The sequence below is a fragment of the Maylandia zebra genome, linkage group LG9 (genome assembly GCF_041146795.1).
Source record: "Maylandia zebra isolate NMK-2024a linkage group LG9, Mzebra_GT3a, whole genome shotgun sequence".
Classification (NCBI taxonomy): Eukaryota; Metazoa; Chordata; class Actinopteri; order Cichliformes; family Cichlidae; genus Maylandia; species Maylandia zebra.
The window spans coordinates 13,320,088-13,338,866 of record NC_135175.1 but is presented as its reverse complement, the minus strand read 5'-3'; the positions used below and the strand labels follow the sequence as shown (position 1 = coordinate 13,338,866).

General features: G+C 40.6%; 1 protein-coding gene across 2 annotated transcripts in view; it reads right to left on the bottom strand.

Moving 5' to 3' along the window:
* vav3a (vav 3 guanine nucleotide exchange factor a) overlaps window positions 1-18,779 on the bottom strand; it is a 91,734-nt gene that overhangs the window by 22,602 nt on the left and 50,353 nt on the right. For both annotated transcript variants that reach the window (XM_012924226.4, XM_012924227.4), the window contains exons 11-17: window positions 18,654-18,722; window positions 17,500-17,586; window positions 17,328-17,413; window positions 15,821-15,953; window positions 10,360-10,469; window positions 4,162-4,263; window positions 1,679-1,770 (exon numbers count right to left, since the gene is read on the bottom strand). In XM_012924226.4, coding sequence (XP_012779680.3) covers window positions 1,679-1,770; window positions 4,162-4,263; window positions 10,360-10,469; window positions 15,821-15,953; window positions 17,328-17,413; window positions 17,500-17,586; window positions 18,654-18,722 — 679 coding nt within the window. The remainder of the gene's footprint in view (window positions 1-1,678; window positions 1,771-4,161; window positions 4,264-10,359; window positions 10,470-15,820; window positions 15,954-17,327; window positions 17,414-17,499; window positions 17,587-18,653; window positions 18,723-18,779) is intronic.

Below are 18,779 nucleotides of genomic sequence, written 5' to 3'. Positions count from 1 at the left end.
GAGCGAGCGAGCAAGCAAGGAGGTGGGGTGTGGTGGGTGGGGGGGTAGACCTGTGGGTTTTGCTCCACCAGTTTCTTTCATTGGCTCCCTCTGGGATGGGTTACACCCCTCTGTGCATGCACACAACCGCATGCCTGTGCACACACGCAAACACACTTTGGTACCTGTGCAAACAGAACTATTGCATACCTCCACAGGCGGGCTAACTGGCAGAAAGCCACAAATATACGCTCTGTACCTAAAGCACCTGTGCACATGCAAGCAGGGTTTACACATACGCACGCCTCCCTCAGTTCCTAAAGTGAACTATGACCTGTTATGCAAAATCACAGCGAGTGAGCTGATAACAGGGACAAATGCAAGTAAACAATGGCTTATCTCTCTCCCTCTTGCACGCACAGACAGATACACTCAGACAGCACAAAAACGTTCGTTCACTGTGATTGCGTGTTTGCACACGTAGCAAAACCTCTGGTGTATTGATATAAATAAATAAATAGAATAAAGAGCTAGCTAATATATAGGATAACTATAAGAAGAAGTGGACCACTTCTTCTTATAGTTATCCTCTGCAAGGAAAGTTCCACATCTCTTACAATATTTTGATATAAGTGTGCTATGAAATGCTGGTCCACAGCCCTGCATATATTCCCTGCACCGGCAGAGGTTGAATACTGTGTGGAGTAATGAGAGGGCGAATTCAAGCCAACATCCCAGCCACTGGTGTCGCCCCAATCTACTCAGGTACACAGTGTGCCCAGGTGGGCCTGGCAGTGGCGTTATTGCCTCTGCGACCTGATAGCACCATGACAGATGCCAGGTCCAACAGGAGCTGGCAGCTTGCCACGGGGAATACAAACACACCCTCATGCAATTGCAACAGGCTGTTTCAGGCTGTAAAAATTGCTTGTAAAAATATTGTGCAGAGTTTTTTTCGTGCACTCTCAAAACCTAAAAAAGAAACTTAAACAAAGTGAATTTAGTTTTTCGCCCCTTCGCGCTCACTTTGAGACAAACACACACGCATAGACACGCACGCACTCACTCACGCACGCAAAGGACAACATGTTGGGTTTCTGAAGGCCTTTGTTTGATTCCACATGTCTGAAGTTTTCCCTCCATGTCTCTCAGAGCTGTCAGCGCTTCTGCACAGGGAGCTGAGTGACAGATACACAACAGGGGCATAATAACAAAGTCAGGAGTTTCTTAAACTCCTCAGTAAAACTACTATTAGGTTTGGGGAATATGTGCAATGACACACAGTGACATTGCCTTTAAGGTGCTCTGAAATGTCAAAACCAGCCAGGGAAGCGAGGGAGCTTCAGAATGAGCGACTGCAGTAGCGATCGAATACGTGGATGACCTTGGTGCAGAGGCGCAAGGACACGTGCAAAGTAACAAACCCTCGTCCTGTTTAGAATGCCACAGTGCAGCGCTTTCTTTTTTCAAATCGCACCGCAACAAATCCCACCCATGCCCATAAGTTGTCACAAGACACTCGTACATCAGGTTTTATGCGCCACTTTGCGTCATCTGTCATCGTGTTAATGCGGCCATAAAGGTGCAGTGCTATTCGTGCAATTAGATTTACTGTCTCCTCTTAAAAACATTTCACTCGGTGACGTGCAGAAGTGCAGAAGTTTTGCAGACTCGATCTGGGGTCGTGCAATAAACTTACCTGTTTTTCCACAGCAGCCGAAACGGCCCAGGCATTCTTTATGGGCACCTAGACCACACTTGGAGCACCAGTAGCCCTGGTAAAAGACGCCCCTGCAGACACAGGAAAGTTCATCATAAGAATACATGGCAGTCACAAACAGGGGCAGTAATGCCTGTGGAGGAACAAAATAATCGGAGCTGCGTGTTTGCAGGCGGTCAAAGGATTCAGTGTCATGTGGAAAAGTTCGCTGCCTTTTTTTCTGTCAGTTTGTATAGTTTGCAAAGCGACCTGTGCAAATAATTTATACTGACTGACGCTGCAGCACTGCCTTTCCATTTCATTTAGGGGTGCTGCGAAGTTTGACATTTATGGCAGCTTGATAGTGTAACCCTGAGGACTGTGGCGATCACCTTACTTCCATTTGCACCGACATGACTTGTGACATTTGGGGTGTTGAGTGAAATGCCTCATAAACAATTGGGGGGGAGTTGCCAGTTTAGTTGAAGGGCAGATTGTTTCAAATTTGTTACAATTACTAACTTCTTCCTCACCTATTTTAAGCGTCCATGGATTGAGGATGCCAATTGCTCAGCAGATGGCTAAGCCACCAGAGGGACATCGAGATATACAGATAAAACAGTCGCTGATCTTATGTGTGTGGTCACATGGTTGATCTGACACGAAGCATTAACAGTAGACAAGGCCTTGAATGTAAATGTTGCTACAAAGAAGCTACTAAGCTCTATGATACTTCAGCATTCAACCAATCATTTTATCTTTTTACAAGTTCCTAAAACACGGTGTAGAATTTTCATGGCCACCCTGACCTTTGACCTTTAATCATTAAAATCAAGTGTGCTTATCCTTAAGCTTGAGTCCAAGCTAACGTTTTTCACTGTGTTTCTGCTGCACACTGTTAATGGGAATAGGATGGAAGGACAACTCTAAAAAACATAACGAGATGAAAGCAAAGACTTATTTTCTTATTTGGAGAGCGAAGCAGGAAAGCGAATGTAACCTCTTAAGCCCTCCTTCTACCTGAAGAAACATCAGCGACAAGCGTAAGACAAAAATAAACAACCTTGAGCTCTGCGAGTAACATTTAAATTAAATTCTGAAATACAATAAGCCTTCTTATCCTCATCATTGGACCAAAGAGAAATTTAAAAGCAACTTTGTATTTGGAGAGCAAATAAGAGCAACTCAGCAAACACCAACATTATTTCAACTCTTTTAACACCAAACCCACTTGAATCAAACTAGTGTTTGGTGGCCTTTTCACTAAAGGTGACAGCCTTTGACAAATGGTGGCAGCTACAATAATAACAGGTACACCATGGTCCCAGTCCAGGGACATCTGAGATGTAAAGCATTAAAACACGAGGAGATCACGCTTTGTCTGTCGCAGAAAGAAGCCAGAGTGTTACAATAGCTCCCCTGCTCTCACGTTAACCTACAGATAAAATTGATGCAAGGTTAAATTCACAATCATCTAAACATTAGGCAGCAGAAGAGAAATGCTGTCGATCCAAAAATGGACTTTCTTACATCAAAATTTTGTTTCGGCCCTGAGAATTTCTGCCAAAGTAATCTCTGTATCTTCCACAGGCAGACACAGAATGCAAATGAGCATGTGCAGAATAAGTGTAATCACTCTGGCTTCTTTCTGCTTTGAGGAATTTGGTGTGTTACAATTACCCACACTCTCCCCTACACAAGGTAAAGTAGATCCCAGTCTTGTTTAAGAAATACTTTAAAGTTTTAGAAAATAATCTTACAGTCACAGGATAAACGTGACTTCTCAGTGACTCCATTCAAATGCATACACACAGCTAGAGATAAATGAAGAGCTCTGGAACAATAGCCGTAACACAATACTCTAAAGGAAGAATAACTATTAGAGGAAAAACTTGAGGTATGATAAAAGATGCAGTCCAGCGTCCTAAAAAAGAAAAGATACACTTCAGACATTTTTATTATTCTGTTGGTGAATCTGCTGCATGGCTCTGTATATTCACAGTGCAATAATCTTGTCCCCGTTCCCCATCCATTGCCTTGAAGAAGTGCTGAAGTGTGACAGACATTTTTCTTCACCGTCTGTGGAAGGTGAGACCACTCAGTCGTTCCCACTGTGAGAGAGACCATGAGCCGCAGTCCTTTGGGTGCCGATACCATTCAGTGAATTCAAAAGGAACTTTGTGTAGCCAAGGCACATGTGCAGAGAAGAAGAGGGGCAAAGGCAAAGTGACGAATAGATTGTTAGGGTACACTGGAGAGGAACAGGAAGAGCCGAGGTCTTTCAAAGGAATCCTGACAGTTGTCTGAAGGGAAAGGGTCCACAGCGCCTCAGTCTTTATGTCTGCCAATAGCCTCAAAGCAGATTTTGTTCTGCTTGTACAGTGTGTGTGTGTGTGTGTGTGTGTGTGTGTGTGTGTGTGTGTGTGTGTGTGTGTGTGTGTGTGTGTGTGTGTGTGTGTGTGTGTGGGATAGCAATCTCTTACCTAAGCAGCATGTGGCAAGAATTGCAGGAGGTGATTCTTTCAAAGGTGTGCATACGAAATTCATGGTGGTTGTTGGTCGCATTCTCTGGCCGAATGTTGGATCTAAAAGAGATACAATGCACGATAAATACTAGATTCACAGACATCTCAATTTACTCCGTATAAACCAGGCACATCGGGCACTAATGTAATGCTAAACTGCAGCTTTTGACACCACTGATCATTCCGTTCTTACTAACAGATTACAGAAATGAGATGGCATCACTGGTTTTCATCATACATTGCACTTACTTAGAATTCATATTAACAACCTCATCTGCACCCCTTCATACGTGGAGTCCCCCAGGGCTCAATCCTAAACCCATTCTGTTTTCTTTATAAATGTTACCCTGGGTCAGGACGAACATGTATAAAGGCTGATAGTGTCCAATTATGTGTGTTTTTTCTATCTTGGTATGTTTTTACTGTATTGGCAGTGTGTTTGGGATCATTGCTATGCTGAAAAACTGAGCCACTGCCAATCAGAGGCTCTCCAGATGTCATTGTATTGTATTGGTGGATCAAAATCTGAAAATACTGAGTTCAAAATTCTATCAATTTTGAAAGACCTCCAGCGCCACTGCCTGAATACAGCCTCAACCCATGACAGAGCGTCCACCAGATTGCTACAGATTGTTCTAGATACTAACTATTGTACCTCACTACTGACCTCCTCCATACATTCAATAGTTTGAACCAAAAGTTTCAAATTAAGATCTTTTGCAAAAGATTTTCAGTCATGTTCTTATCAAATTTGGCATAGCGCAGCCTACTTCAGTTTTTTTCCACATTTCTAAACATTATTTATCTGTTTCTTTAGATACTGTTTGCTACTGAAGTGGAAGACCTCTATCTCTAATTTTTTGTTCTCCACTTGTCTAATTTCCTCAACTTTTTTGAGGGTAGACTGCACACCATGCAGAGATGCAAGTCTTTGGCTAATAGCTCTTTGGGAATTAGCTTGTTGTTACAAAATTACCGTTTTATTCCTGTCAAACTGTGTAATCTTTGGCATTTTTCATAGATTCAACAAAAAAATGGGAACAAGTTACGTGTAGGAGGCTAGTTACAAAGTGCTAAAGATACCATTAAAATTGATTATTTGCTGAGGTGTCTGGAATCACAATTTAAAAAAATAATAATAAAGAAGTGCGACTCCATGGAATTAAAAAAAGAGGGGTAGCTCAAGACTTTTGCACAGTACTGCACAACAAACTTTTGTTTAACTCTAAGCCTACAAGTTATGGATGTACCTGATTAGCAAAAATCAAACTATAATATACAATGACCACTCTTCAGTCAATTAGTGAATGAAAATTAATTCTTGCTTGCTCCCCTATTTGTTACACTTTCCAATCAGCTGCGCTCTTTGATGAAAATGTCAATTTCAAAGAACAAAAAAGTACATTTTTTCCCCCCACTTATAATTGCAGCCAACAAACTCCTCCATGGCTACAGCAACATTTCCCTGACACGCTTCTTTGAAGTGGGAAGGAGAGAATTGCAAGCACACAGCCAAGGTCTACTAGGAGTGAACACGGGAGGTGTACTCGGCCCCTTGGGACATGGTTGCATGGGTGGGAGTACGGAGGAAAGCAAAAAGGAAACAAGAAAAGAAAGACATGTCTCAGCTTTGTCCATATATTTATCTTCCAGAGGTCATCTCTTTGTTTTCGGCATAAGTGTTTACATAAGAATTTAGGTTTTTATGTACAAGTGCTTAATCTCAGACTAAGGTAATGGGCTACAACATGCTCAGTGGAAAACAGGACAAACAGGGCTGAGACCGAATAAAATAGCAGAAAGGGGAATTTCAGTGCTGTCTTCTCTTCTGTACCCGGGTCAACCAAGACATCAGCTTTGAGGTCAACACTGTCACTGGCTAGAAATTGTGTACCAGAAGAAGGAGGTCTGCTTGAAAAATACAGAATTTAAAATAGATGAAATTTGTAACTGTGTCATTGTAAAAACATTTGCACAGCTTCATTTTTTCTTCGATTCGAAGCTTGTAAAGCTATCCAGTGCAACATTGTGCAGCGTAAACCTGACTTGAAATTGAGCCTCGATTTTAAAGACTTATAAACTCACAGTGTGACTTCATTTGAATTTATCTTCAAGGATAGAGCCCTTACTGTGTGCTGTTCAAGCAAAGGTTTATGTTGAATTTTCATTTCCCTGCTTCGGTACATACACGGTGTGACCACCTCTCGTGGCTGCTAAATCTTAGTCAAGCAGTAAATTCTGGGTGGTTTGGACACAAAGGCAGCGAGTAAGAAAACAACTGTTCACAGATCATCTATTAAGCATCGCCGTGGGAGCGCGTCGCTGTTTGGCAACGCCTCTCAAGTCTCATAGCTCGTTAGCTGAGCCCCAAATATTAATCAACCAAAGCTCCAGTTTTCTCAGTTTCACATCACTTCATGTTTTTGATCCTCACTTCCTGATACCTTCTTGAAGATGTTATTTCACAGATTTTGTCCTATTGTTGTCTGTTTTTTTTTATTTTTATGTTGTAATTGAGGCAGAGCCTGCAGGAGAAGCAGACTGTTGTCAACTCACTACAGTGAGAAGTGTAACAACAAACTAATACAATAACAGCTGCCCTATGCCATCGATCTATAGGAAAATGTAGTAATCCACAGATTTAATGACACTAATGCTTATTTAATGATAATAAAACTGATACTGCTTCTGTATGGAGGGCCAAGAGTGCCAAAATGAAGTAAATTTAAAAAAAAAAAATCAAAAAAAATTAAAATCTGTCAATAATTAATTAGAGATAAATACATATATTATTATTTAAATGTCTTGATGCATGCTCAGTCATCCAGGTAAGTAATTCCCAAAAGGTGATTTACACCTACAGGCCAGTGGACACTCTTTCAGTGATAAGGATGTATACATCCTGGACAGGGAGGAACACTGGCTTGAGCACGGAGTCAACGAGGCTATTTAGGGAAAAGGGAAAGACCACCTCTGAATCGAGGAGGGGGCCTAAGGGTACGTCTTTCACCATCTTACAATGCTGTGACTGACATGGTACTCATGGCCATTGATCAGTGGTCTTTGATCAATGGCCATGACGTGTTTGAGGGGAGTTATTATTTCACGTCACTATGAGCATTTAGTAACACATGAAAGGAAATCCTGTTCGTGTATTACTCACCAGAGCATGTCGCATAAAAAGAGATAAAAGAGGCAAAACCATGCGCCATAGTCAGGAGTTAACATGGGCAGGATTTTTTCTTTGTTTGTTTTATTGGCACAACAACAGGACTGAGGTGTCCATAAGTTGTTGGCATCTGTCCTACAGAGGAAAATGTCTGTACTTTTGTCATCTCTGCTACTATTAATTACTATATTAATTAATTAATTAATTAATTACATATTTAATTATATTTAATTATGTATTTAGTTAATTCATTTTGGCACTCGTGGCCCTCCACACTTCTGAGGGGGTGTTGGTCTTTTACACTTTAAAGCCACTTTCAGCTGCTCACTTATTCACAAGGGGTCACCACAGCAGGTAGCGCTGCATGTCTGATTTGGCAGATAAATACTCACATAAAGTCAGCACCACTAACACTGATCAAATACTTCGTATATTTATGTAATATATTTACACATGTTTACTCAGCTGGAGGAAAACCAGTTAGTGTGTGAAAACATCTGTATAATCTCCTCTGTGGCTCTGTAGATGTCATATTCATTTCATCAGTGTTGGTGCCCAAAACTTCACTAAATATAACACTGTCCTGCACTGTAATACTTCCCTGTCTAAGCCTCTGCCCTCAGTGTTTTTCTTTCTCCGTTCTGAAAGAGGGATTCTGGTGCACCTCTTGGTCTCGACAAATAAAATTACAATAATCCTGATTAACAGAATCACAGCTTTATTTCATGTTTGAGCCCCGTGCTGTTACACTGTGCATTATCGCATCATTGTGCAGGACTATCACTCATGCTTGGTCAGGACCTGCAGGTTTCACATTGTAAGGCACTGGGTAGGCCCTTTTAGCATCGTTTGTCAGCGTGCAGTGACTCCAACAGAGTTCAACTGGAGTCCCAAATGCAACAAAAAAGGAAAAGTCAGATAAAACAGTAAAGGTCAAGTGATACCAAGAAGATTTCTGCAGGATTTTTCTATTTTATTCTTTCACACAATGAAAATCGGCCCTAAAAAGGCACATCACTGTGCAGGGGTTCTGCTTGTGTTTAAGTATGCTGAGATGGGGTTCTTGGCCAAGAGTCAGTGTGTGAAGTTGTCACTGTAGATTGTCATCATACTTATGTGACAGACACGTCATAATATATAACAATAACTACCTGTCTTCACCAGCTCCTCTCCTATATGCAGTCTCCCATCTACCTAACAGCAGTGGCACCGCCTAATTTTGCTGTTCTGACGATCAAAACAATCACAACAACCTCAGTGATTTAAAAAAAAGGTTTTATAACAGATTGGAATAATAATTGGAATAATTACAGATTTCAACTTTTACTCCATCTCAGCAGAGGTGGGAAGTAACAAAGTACAAATACTTCATTATTGTACTTCAGGAGAATGATCAGGTGTCTGTACTTTTACTTTCACTCCCTACATTTTGAAGCAAATAACTGTACTTCTACTCCTTACATTTTCAAAACGGGCTCGTTACTTTTGCTTTGACATTGAGGGGAGTCATTATTAAATGGATTTGAGCCTAAACAGTAACACATGACAGGCAATCCTGTTTGTGTATGAATCACCAGATTTACTCATTTTCCTGTTTACAGATAAAGACATGCAAGTACACAACAGAAAATAGAGCTATTTTTGACTTTCTTTCCTTTTCTCTGTTCATTTTCTACTTAACTGATTCAAGCCGAGTACATTTATTAGAATTGAAATGTATCTACTAATATTATTTATTATTACATCAATATACCACAAGGTTCAGTTAGCCTTGCACAAACACATCAGGTATAAATGTCCTCGAAAGAGCTACTTTTTACTTTCTTACTTTGATTGCAGAGAAAATACTCAAAGTTTTCACTTTTACTTGAGTAAAGAAGTTGAATCAGTACTTCAAATTTTAGTGGAGTATTTTCCAATAGTAGCATCTGTACTTCTACTTAAGTACAGAGCTATCTGTACTTTCGGCACCTCTGCATCTGATATTCTTGTGTCGGCCCCGAATCACATCTTCTACTAACAATCTTGGTATTATTGTTTAACAGCATTTGAATTTTAAACATAACATCTCTGAATCCATCCAGTCCTGTATCTTACATCTGAGAAGCTGCAAAAAATCTGAATCAGCCAATTGGAGATTTTATTACACCCACTTTAAAGTCTGAATCACGAAATACTGTAAATGTCATAAAATTCTTTGTTTTTTAAATGTCAACTGTTTATTTAACCTTCTGACAAACTAAAAAAATTAAATTAAATTAAATATTAATTTGCACATGTGGGTTTTAATTGTAAGTTTTAATAATTTTTGCTATATCTGACACTTTGTGCAATTTATTATTTTAAATGTATTGTTCATTTTTTACACTAATGATGCAGAGGTCTACATACAGATTACTGTAACTCGTGTTTCACGTGGGCTTCACAGTCCTCCCTAACCATCTTCAGTTAGACTGAAGTATGCAGCAGCTAGTGTCCTTGTGTGGCTGCATTTCAATGATTATAATGAAATATGAAAGTAACTGTGTGTACTGTGTGATGGGATAAGACTCCATATGAAAATAAAGTCTGCTTCTTCATGTAATAATGTAATACTGCCCTTCCTAGTATATTATCTAATTGTGAGTCAGAGAATACAGCTGGTTGCGTCTTCTTTCTTGGCTCTACAAGTGAAGCACTAGTTTGACTTTCTTGGAACCAGTTTGTCACTTTGGGTAAATATGAATGCATTTCAGGGTGAAGGGTGGTTGATGCGGTTGACACCTGATGTTTTAATGAAACGCATCCAAGTTAAGCTTTCTGAGTATAAAGTTTCGTGTTAGCGCACACTATCGTCTGTTCATCTTTGTGTCACGGTGTCAAGTTCCTCATAAATGGAGATGGAGACAAAGTTCCTCATAAATCAAGTGGCCTAACTTGAATAACAGGACTAAAAGCGCTCGGCATTTTGATGTCCTGACATTGTTGTGACGCAGCTGCTCACTCACATGGCCATGCTGAACTGTTCCAACCACTTCTTTTTCAGGTCTTTGGTCTTGAAAAAGAACTCAAAGCCGCTCTGGCCCTGGTTATGAGTGAGGTAGAATCCGTAGGACCACTGCAACAGAGAAAAAGAAAAACACTTGACTCACAAGGTGCAACAATGCCAAATAAAAAAACGGAGGGTTTCGGAGAAAGACGAACAGAGCGGGAGAGAGCCGAATGAGACAGGATGCAGGGAGACAGATGGAGACAAAGAGATGCAAAATGAAAGAGGGATGCCTCAGGGAGAGCAAGCACAAAGGCTGAAGGGTTGGAGGGCAGAAGAAATGACAGAAAGAGACAAAACATCGAGGCAGAGCGTGAAGGAGAAAATGAGTGCGAGGTGGCTGTGCCATATAACTGCTAGGCATCAGACTGCATGCACAGACCCAAGTAGTGAACAGGCCTGTAATCTGTTACCATTATCCACTTCAAAGGCTAAATATTAGTCCATTAGCCTCTGTGTCAACACAGGCATCTGGGGTTTTTTTAGACAACATTACAAGACAGATGCTCGAGAGATGCACTTTTTATGACTCGCAGTTGTGGTTTTGAACTTGTAGCACTCAGTTCTGAAAGCTAAAAACAAGCCAAACTCACAGCGCTGTCAGCGAAGCACAGCGGCTCATCTTCTCTATTGAATGAAAAGAGAAAAGGAAAGCAGCGCTCTACAGAAGCATTCCCAGTGGACACCAACACTTGCACTCAGCAAAGATATCATCTAGCTACCAATTTGTAAAGAGAAGCAGGAGGTGCTTGTCTGTCTTTCTGTCAGTTCCTATGCTTTTGCTTGGCATTCAAAAGGATTACACACCAAGGCTTATAATGTCAAATATTTCTTTGTGGATCTTGCCAAAATATCAATTATTTTGACCCATGCTTATATCTTTGTCATGTGAATCAATGTCGAGAGTGAACTGTGGTATTTCAGAAAGATTATAAAATGCTAGAGACTAACTGGTGGTGGAGTTCAGACCCATGAGTACTCAAAAGTCATTGCTACATTAATACATGAGTAGATCTACTCGATACTCATGAAACATATTCAAAATTCACTCTTTATTTTTTCCCCCGTACTCCCGGAAACACTCCATTAAAGACAGAAACACCTATGATAATTAGCAAAGTGCCAGCTACAACACACTGACTTATAATTAAACATGTAATAGGCAATTTTTTTGCGAAAAGCAATATACTGTATTATTTGACAGTGTTTTGGGCATTTTTATGTGACAAAAAGATGTAACACTGTGATATTAATGATATAGCCACTCACATGTTTATACAACGAGACAAGCCCAAACATGTCTGAGAGTGAGAGCTGCATCCCAGCCTCACAACAATTTAGCATCTAGAAAGGGAGCAACTACAAAAACCTTCTGTATTATCAAAAATTGCAGTATTGCAAATTTCATTAAAAAACATCTTGATACAATATTGAGGGAATATTGTCCAACAGTAATGTTGACAGTAAAGCAGTAATCTTTCCTTACAACTAGCTGTTTACACACTCAGAAGATGCTAAGCGTCATTAGCAGTAGCATTAGCATTTACCTTTTTGAGATATAATCCAGCCTAATTTGAACTCTGTACTAGTCTGGTATTAATGTAGCACTTTTTGATTTTAGCTGAGCACTCAAGAAATTGTGGCTACAAATCCAATCACAGAGCCTTTTTATGTGCTCTGTCTAAGATTCACACGTGTTGGATCTACTGGAAGCGATGCAGTTAGTCGTAGCCAGGGATCAAATAACCGACCCTTTAGTTCCGTGCTGCCTCCTGAACCCCAGCTCCCCCTCCTGATCATCTTTTGTCCTTCCCACCCCCAACAGGTCACTCCCTGATCCTGGTTTAGCTTGAGGTTTCTTCCTGTTAAAAGGGAGTTTTTCCTTTCCACTGTCGCCCAGCACTTGCTCACAGGGGGTGGTCAAGTTGTTGGGGTTTTCTCTGTATTATCGATGGTCTTTACCTTACAATATAAAGCACCTTGAGGCGACAGTTGTTGTGAATGTTTGTGACGCCCTGCATGTAATTATTTGAGCTTTGATTATTTGCTACAAAACCGTAGGCTATAGCATTGAGAAGTTGGCTTTCACACAATGACGGTAATTTGGCAAAAGTTTTCTTATTGTTGTTTGCATTTGGCTTATGAGTTAAAGGAGTTTAAGACTCTTTTACCTCCAGATGACTTGCACATAAATGCCGCTGGTTTGATGGAGGTTCTTATTGCCACTTCCCTCAGACACCACTGTCACCTCCATCATCTCAAACATAAATATGTAATCAAACAAACTGCTTTATATCCATCAAGTCAGAGGTGAATGACGCAGAGTTGGCTGTAAGTTTCATAAAATATAACCATATAAACCCATATGGGTCTAAGCTTCCTAATGTCTGCTATTTACAGCATCATTATTACCCAAATCACTGTTTCTTGGAACGCCTTAGATATCATTCCTCATTATGATTGGCAATATTTCCCCCACTTGGCATTTAGTATTCACCGTGTGTTTGTGTGTAGTCAGGCCCAAAGCGAGGTTTAATGATAACACCATCTGGGAGGAGGCAGACTGTTGTAGTCCGACACTGTGTCAGTGTGATCCTTGCAAATGAACAAGACAATGTAAAACATGTGCTGGAATAAGCGTGCACCAAATTATTTAAGAAAGATTCTTTGCAGCTGATTATTTCATTGTTTATGTCGCGAGCTGGAAAGATTTTTTGCACAGAACCTATTTAAGCAGCACATTCAGGGACTCACGGCACAGACGGCAGCACCGGGGCGGAGAGGTTGCTGTTACAGGTGGTTAGAAAATAGCTGTGAAGAAGCAAGTTGAGTCAATTTCGTGAACTCGCATTTAACTGATAAATTGTTATGGCGCCTCATTATGCAGAACTAGCGCTGTTAATTGGTTTGTCAGGAGTCCAACGCGGTTTCGGAGCTTTGCTGACTCAGTCGTAAAGAGGCGATAATGGGCTCAACAGTGCAAGACTTGCCTCCATTATAGCTGACTGGTTGTTATATCAGATTGTTGTTTTGTTCTGTTTTGTTTTACAGCACAATAATAAGCAAGTTTTGTTATTATTTTATTACTTTTTCACATCGTCTATTACAGCAGCAGAAAAGCCACAATGTAGAATGAAGTCGAGCTAGGACAGACTCGATGGCACGGAGCCCTGGGTGAAATTAAATGTCATCTAAAGCTCTTTTTAGCTGTTATAAAATCACTGTAACTCACAGCTTAAAGTGGGTTATTGCTTTCTGAAAGATGATAACACGCCATAAAATTAAAAGCTAAATGTTCAGGGCATATTTTCTTATTCAGTTAATGAAGCGGATCAGTGCGGCTTCAACGGGACTTAGTCACAATCATACTTCTCTGTCAGCTGTGATGTGTCAGGTCAAAGAAGTTGACTGACATTTTCTTCCACAAGTCAGTCTCCAGCCTAATCAACCAGTTTTTAAAGCGCTTAACACGCTTGTTTTTGTGCAGCTGTGAGGAATAAACCCTGTGCGGCTGGTAGAGACATAAAATGCCAGCGTTGGTTCATTTTTGACAGCTTGATTGAATTGTGGCTAATGTTTCCGCGTGTCTGTGGTACAACATCACCACTGTGGCCTTGCCAAAAGTGGAATAGAGTTACTTCTTTTGGAACCAAAGAAAGATAAAACAAAAAGAAAAAAAGGACTGAGAAATGCCAATATCTTTCCTGAAAGTAGAAAAGCATGTTCCTTGGCAGGTACATGCTAGCTGAATTCACCTGAGAGACTTATTCATGAGCAGTGTGGGGGGGTCCTCGCCTGGCCATGTTCTACAACATTATAAAATTCCTCATGTCTTTACATAATAAAATCTGAACACATCTTCTCAATATTGATGCACCATTGTGTTTACTGTATTACTCCTGAGTGATTGGTATATGTGATGTGATGCACAGTTCTTCTATGTATTTGTTCACTTTCCCAGTTCCCTGACCTGATATTGAACTGCTTCTCAAATACCATTAAACACTGCTGGAGGTCATTCAACAGCCAGCTCTTTCTTACACTGAACGCCTGTCAAACATAAGTACACCTAACATCTAATAGTATTAATTAACATTATGTAGTATAGAGTCATGCGTACAAAGATTCTCAGTTACCTGTGTTTTATTGAGACATGACAAATCCGAATGTCTGCAACAAAACAGCCCGGTGTTATTTTGGCTCTGCAAAAACCTCATTTAAAATCACGTTTACCTCTTGTCCCTATTTATAACCACATACTTTTATTATTATTGTTCAAAGATTTTAGAAAAGTATGGCTGATGCCCAAGAAGGGCCTGGGTTTGAATCCACTGGCTGGAGCCTTTCTGTGTGAAGTTTGCATGTTCGCTCTGTGCCTTCATCCAACACTATTCATTCAATTTAGTTCAGCAGTTGCCTCAAGACACTTTATTTTGTAAGGTAAAGAACCTACAATAATCAGATGACCCCCTGTGAGCAGGTACTTGGTGACAGTGGGAAGGAAAAACACCCTTTTAACAGGAAACAGTGCAAGGTTGTGCATGTGAGCATGCAGCTGCCTCGCTCTCTGCGTTAGCCCTGTGACAGAGTGGTGACCTGTCCAGTGTGCACCCTGCCTCTTGCCCTGTGACAGCTAGACTAGGATCCCACATCAGCTCTTTATGGGCCCTTCAGCTTTCCACTCTGTGAAAGCTTTTCTTATTCAGATTTCTTGAAATCATTAGAGCCACACTGCTTTACGAGCTGTAATTTCTGCACTTTGTGACTGTGTTGCGCCTGCAGCAGATGCCCATATAGATCCAGGTTCAGCTCATTGCTAGTGATTTACCAATTCAATATTTGGATCAGATACTGGTTCAGTCCAGACTCACAAAGCTTGATACAGTCTCTGACACAAGGGGGCCGATCTATTCGTCAGTTCTGTATTCTGTGTTTGCTAAGCAGCAATGCACCATGTGTTAGTGGGAGAGCTCACATAGCGAGGTAACATTAAGGGGTTTGTGGTTTGGAGGCATTTTCACACCTACGATACCAATGGTTCTCCTTCATATGTTTGCGGTAGTTTTTCATTTAAGCGCACGCTGTGGTCAAGCAAGTTGACAAGATTTGAAAGCTCTAATGATTTCCCTATTGGCCTCTCTCTCTCTTGTTTTGTTTGGTGTAACACATGGGAAGCTTTTATTACACCTGCAGTAACATAACGTTTGTCATCAACTCGATTAATATCGATTCACTACACCTGTCTGCTGTCAGCTACACGTGACATGCCAGTGTGTGTGTGAACACACTCACACCAACAGCAAAGCTAAAGTAAGAAGCTAAAGCTAAAGCACGATTGTTTACTATTTAATAATGATACAAATTCAGTAAATGCATCTTAGACATATTTATTGGCTGTTCGTGTCTGTGTGTGCACAGACCTTTCGGTTCTCTTTGTCCGACGTGGGATTGTTGGTGACTTTGAAGAGGTGCAAGTCGATCACTTCTTTCATCTCGTAGTTGTCTCCTCGCCGCTTACAAACAATGACCGCAGCGTCAAACAGGAAGATGTGCCTGCAATCCAAAAATGTTCCAGTAAATTCAAGCACATCTTACTTAATAGTTCATGTTATTCACACCGAGGAGTTATGTCAAATTCAGTATTTAAGGCAAAAAGTGATTTTTATGATTCTAACAAGCTTGAAGGTCAATATTTGGTATGACCACCTTTATTCTTCAACACAGACTGAACTCTCTTTGATGATCTTCTACCTAATCACATGAGCCAAGGTGTGAAAACAGGTGAATTAGAACTGAAGAAGCTTCTCGGATGAGAGGTGAAACGTCTTCAAGCAACTTAAAGAAGTCCAGACGCTTTTCTTTCCAAGCTCCTTAGACTACAATGACCTGGATGACTGAGAACCTTCACAGACATATGTATATTCTGGCATATCTCAGCCTCTTCTCCCTGTTTCTCCTCCTTAAGAATGGCTTCTTGACAGCCACCCTTTCACTGAGACCATTTCTGATGAGACAAAGGACCGGATATATCCTTCAGGTCTGGTGTCAGGCCTTTACTTTCTAGATTTTTGCAAGATTTTCAGATACGGTTCATGTGCTGTAGGTAGTAGTTTGTGCAGGTACCACTCTATTTTTAAAGACATGCTGCACATCATGCTGAGGTATGCCACCTTTTTAGCTAACAACTCTTTGGGAGTCAGTTTGTTGCCACTGAAATACTATTTCATGTCTGTCAGACCGACTCAACTGATTCACAGTATCAACTAAAGAAATCAGAAAAAAATCCATGTTTTTAAAACTGGTTCTTTGCTAGGGTGTCTGCTTTGTGTTGACACAACGCTGGTTCATCTCTTGGGTGAAGTGCCCTTTTTATGCTTGAATTGTTCGCAGGTCAGTGTTAAGTGGTTTAACAAATAAAGCAAAAAAACATTCCTGTGAAAATGTTCAGGTACAAGGACTGGACTGAGTGACAAGGCCTGGAGAACTATTACTCAAGACAAAAGAAAGTCTGGCTCCTTGGAAGCAAAATATAAAGAAATGAGGGGTGACACGAGACTTTTGTAAAGTAGTGCATTTGGAAGCAGCCGGCTTCTGCAGTTCCTGTAATGGCTTTGCAGAAACTCTCAGGCTGGCTGTTATTTTAACAGGCAAATTTAAGTTTCAAGGCGTAGCTAACAATACAAAATCTCTCTAATGGAAAAAGACGCCCAGCCCAGTTTCATCTATATGACTGGTTCAATGTTATTGTTAAGCTCCTAAAGAACAACAGCATAAGCTAAATGCTCATAGCATGTGCTTTGTATTAACTGAGTAATAATACGTCACTGGCTTCAGTTTGCACAAATCTCACAGGTTTAGTCTGAAACAACAAGCGTAACACCTGATTCCATTTCGACTGCAGTCATCCAGCCATTCGCGGCATCTCACCTGTCCTGCTTGGCTCGTTTGTCCACCGAGGCCACCCGTACTTCCCCGTCAACTTTGGGTCTCCCGTAGTTACTCAGACGCTGATTCTGCAGGCGAGAAAAATGAAGGTTATCTGGAGGAAAGACATTCTGAAAAGCTGTCAGTCATTATCTCAAAGAAAGCTGTACCCTACCAGATTTTCAATGGATTTCTGGTACTGATCTATTTCTCGCAATGTCTCGTTGTCCCTCTTGACTTCGTTAACATACTGCGCCAAATCCTACACACACACACACACACACACACACACACACACACACACACACACACACACACACACACGCACACACACACACGCACACACACACATGCACACACACATGCACACACAAAGGAAAACAAAGAAGCATCTTTTAACTTACTTACATACGGTACAGAGTATCCAGCTGTGCCGAGGAGTTTGTTTCTTTTATGTGCAGTTTTATGTCTCTCTGTTCCAAAAAGATCTTGTGCAATGAAATAAACTTGACTTTAATTAAGCTGAGCGTTCAGCTTTACTGAACAGATTTTCAGGGCTACAAAATCAGGACTAAACACTGCATTCACTGAAGGCTTCTTTATTTATCTGCAGTTACAAAAAGTTGAGCAAGTGAAATTGAAGTGGAACTTTTTATGGTAACTTTATTAGATATTATATGGTGACCCCTGAGGTACAAAACACACAAAACAAAGCTGCGTTTATTGTTTACAATGGAACCAGAGTCCCCAAAACACATGAACAAACTAGGCAATTATATTCTGAAATGTTTTTCTTCATGTTTCTAACGACCACCTTCAGCTCTCAAAACACAATTATCATGTCAGGTACCCTAAACAAACATGAACGCACTGTGTTTCTTACCAGAAGGAATTTTGAGTACAATGTGAAGTAAAATCAAAATAACATTTTCTGATATGAGCTGTTTTTTTGTACATTTTATTAGCTCTTGATGGGTTGTTCTGTGAAACTAGTGTTGGGGGTATGTATTTCTTCATCTGCATTCAGTACTGTGCTTGAGTCTTGAGCCAATCTGCTTCCGATTGTCATTTACTTTGAAAGTGGAAACAGCAGATGAACTGAAGGACCAGATATCTGGTCCTTCAGTTCATCCACCTACTGTTCAGGCTTATACTGAAGCCTCATCGTTTCTCATCAAAAGAGCCCATGTAGCTTTGTCTGCACTTACCTTTTTAAAACTCTTATTTCTCTTTCATTTTCAGGATTAGTTTTTGTACGTTTTGGGTGAATGGCCCTGTTCTGGACCTTCAGTGCACCCAAGGATAAGAGCATATGAAAAGAAAACGTACCTTCATTGCATCTAAGGCGGTCCGTAAATTCGTCTTCTCAGTGCCATCGTGGGTGTGTTTCACAAGCTCCTGTTGGACAAAAAAAACAAACCACAAACACAAAGTAGATAAAATGTGAAAAGGAGG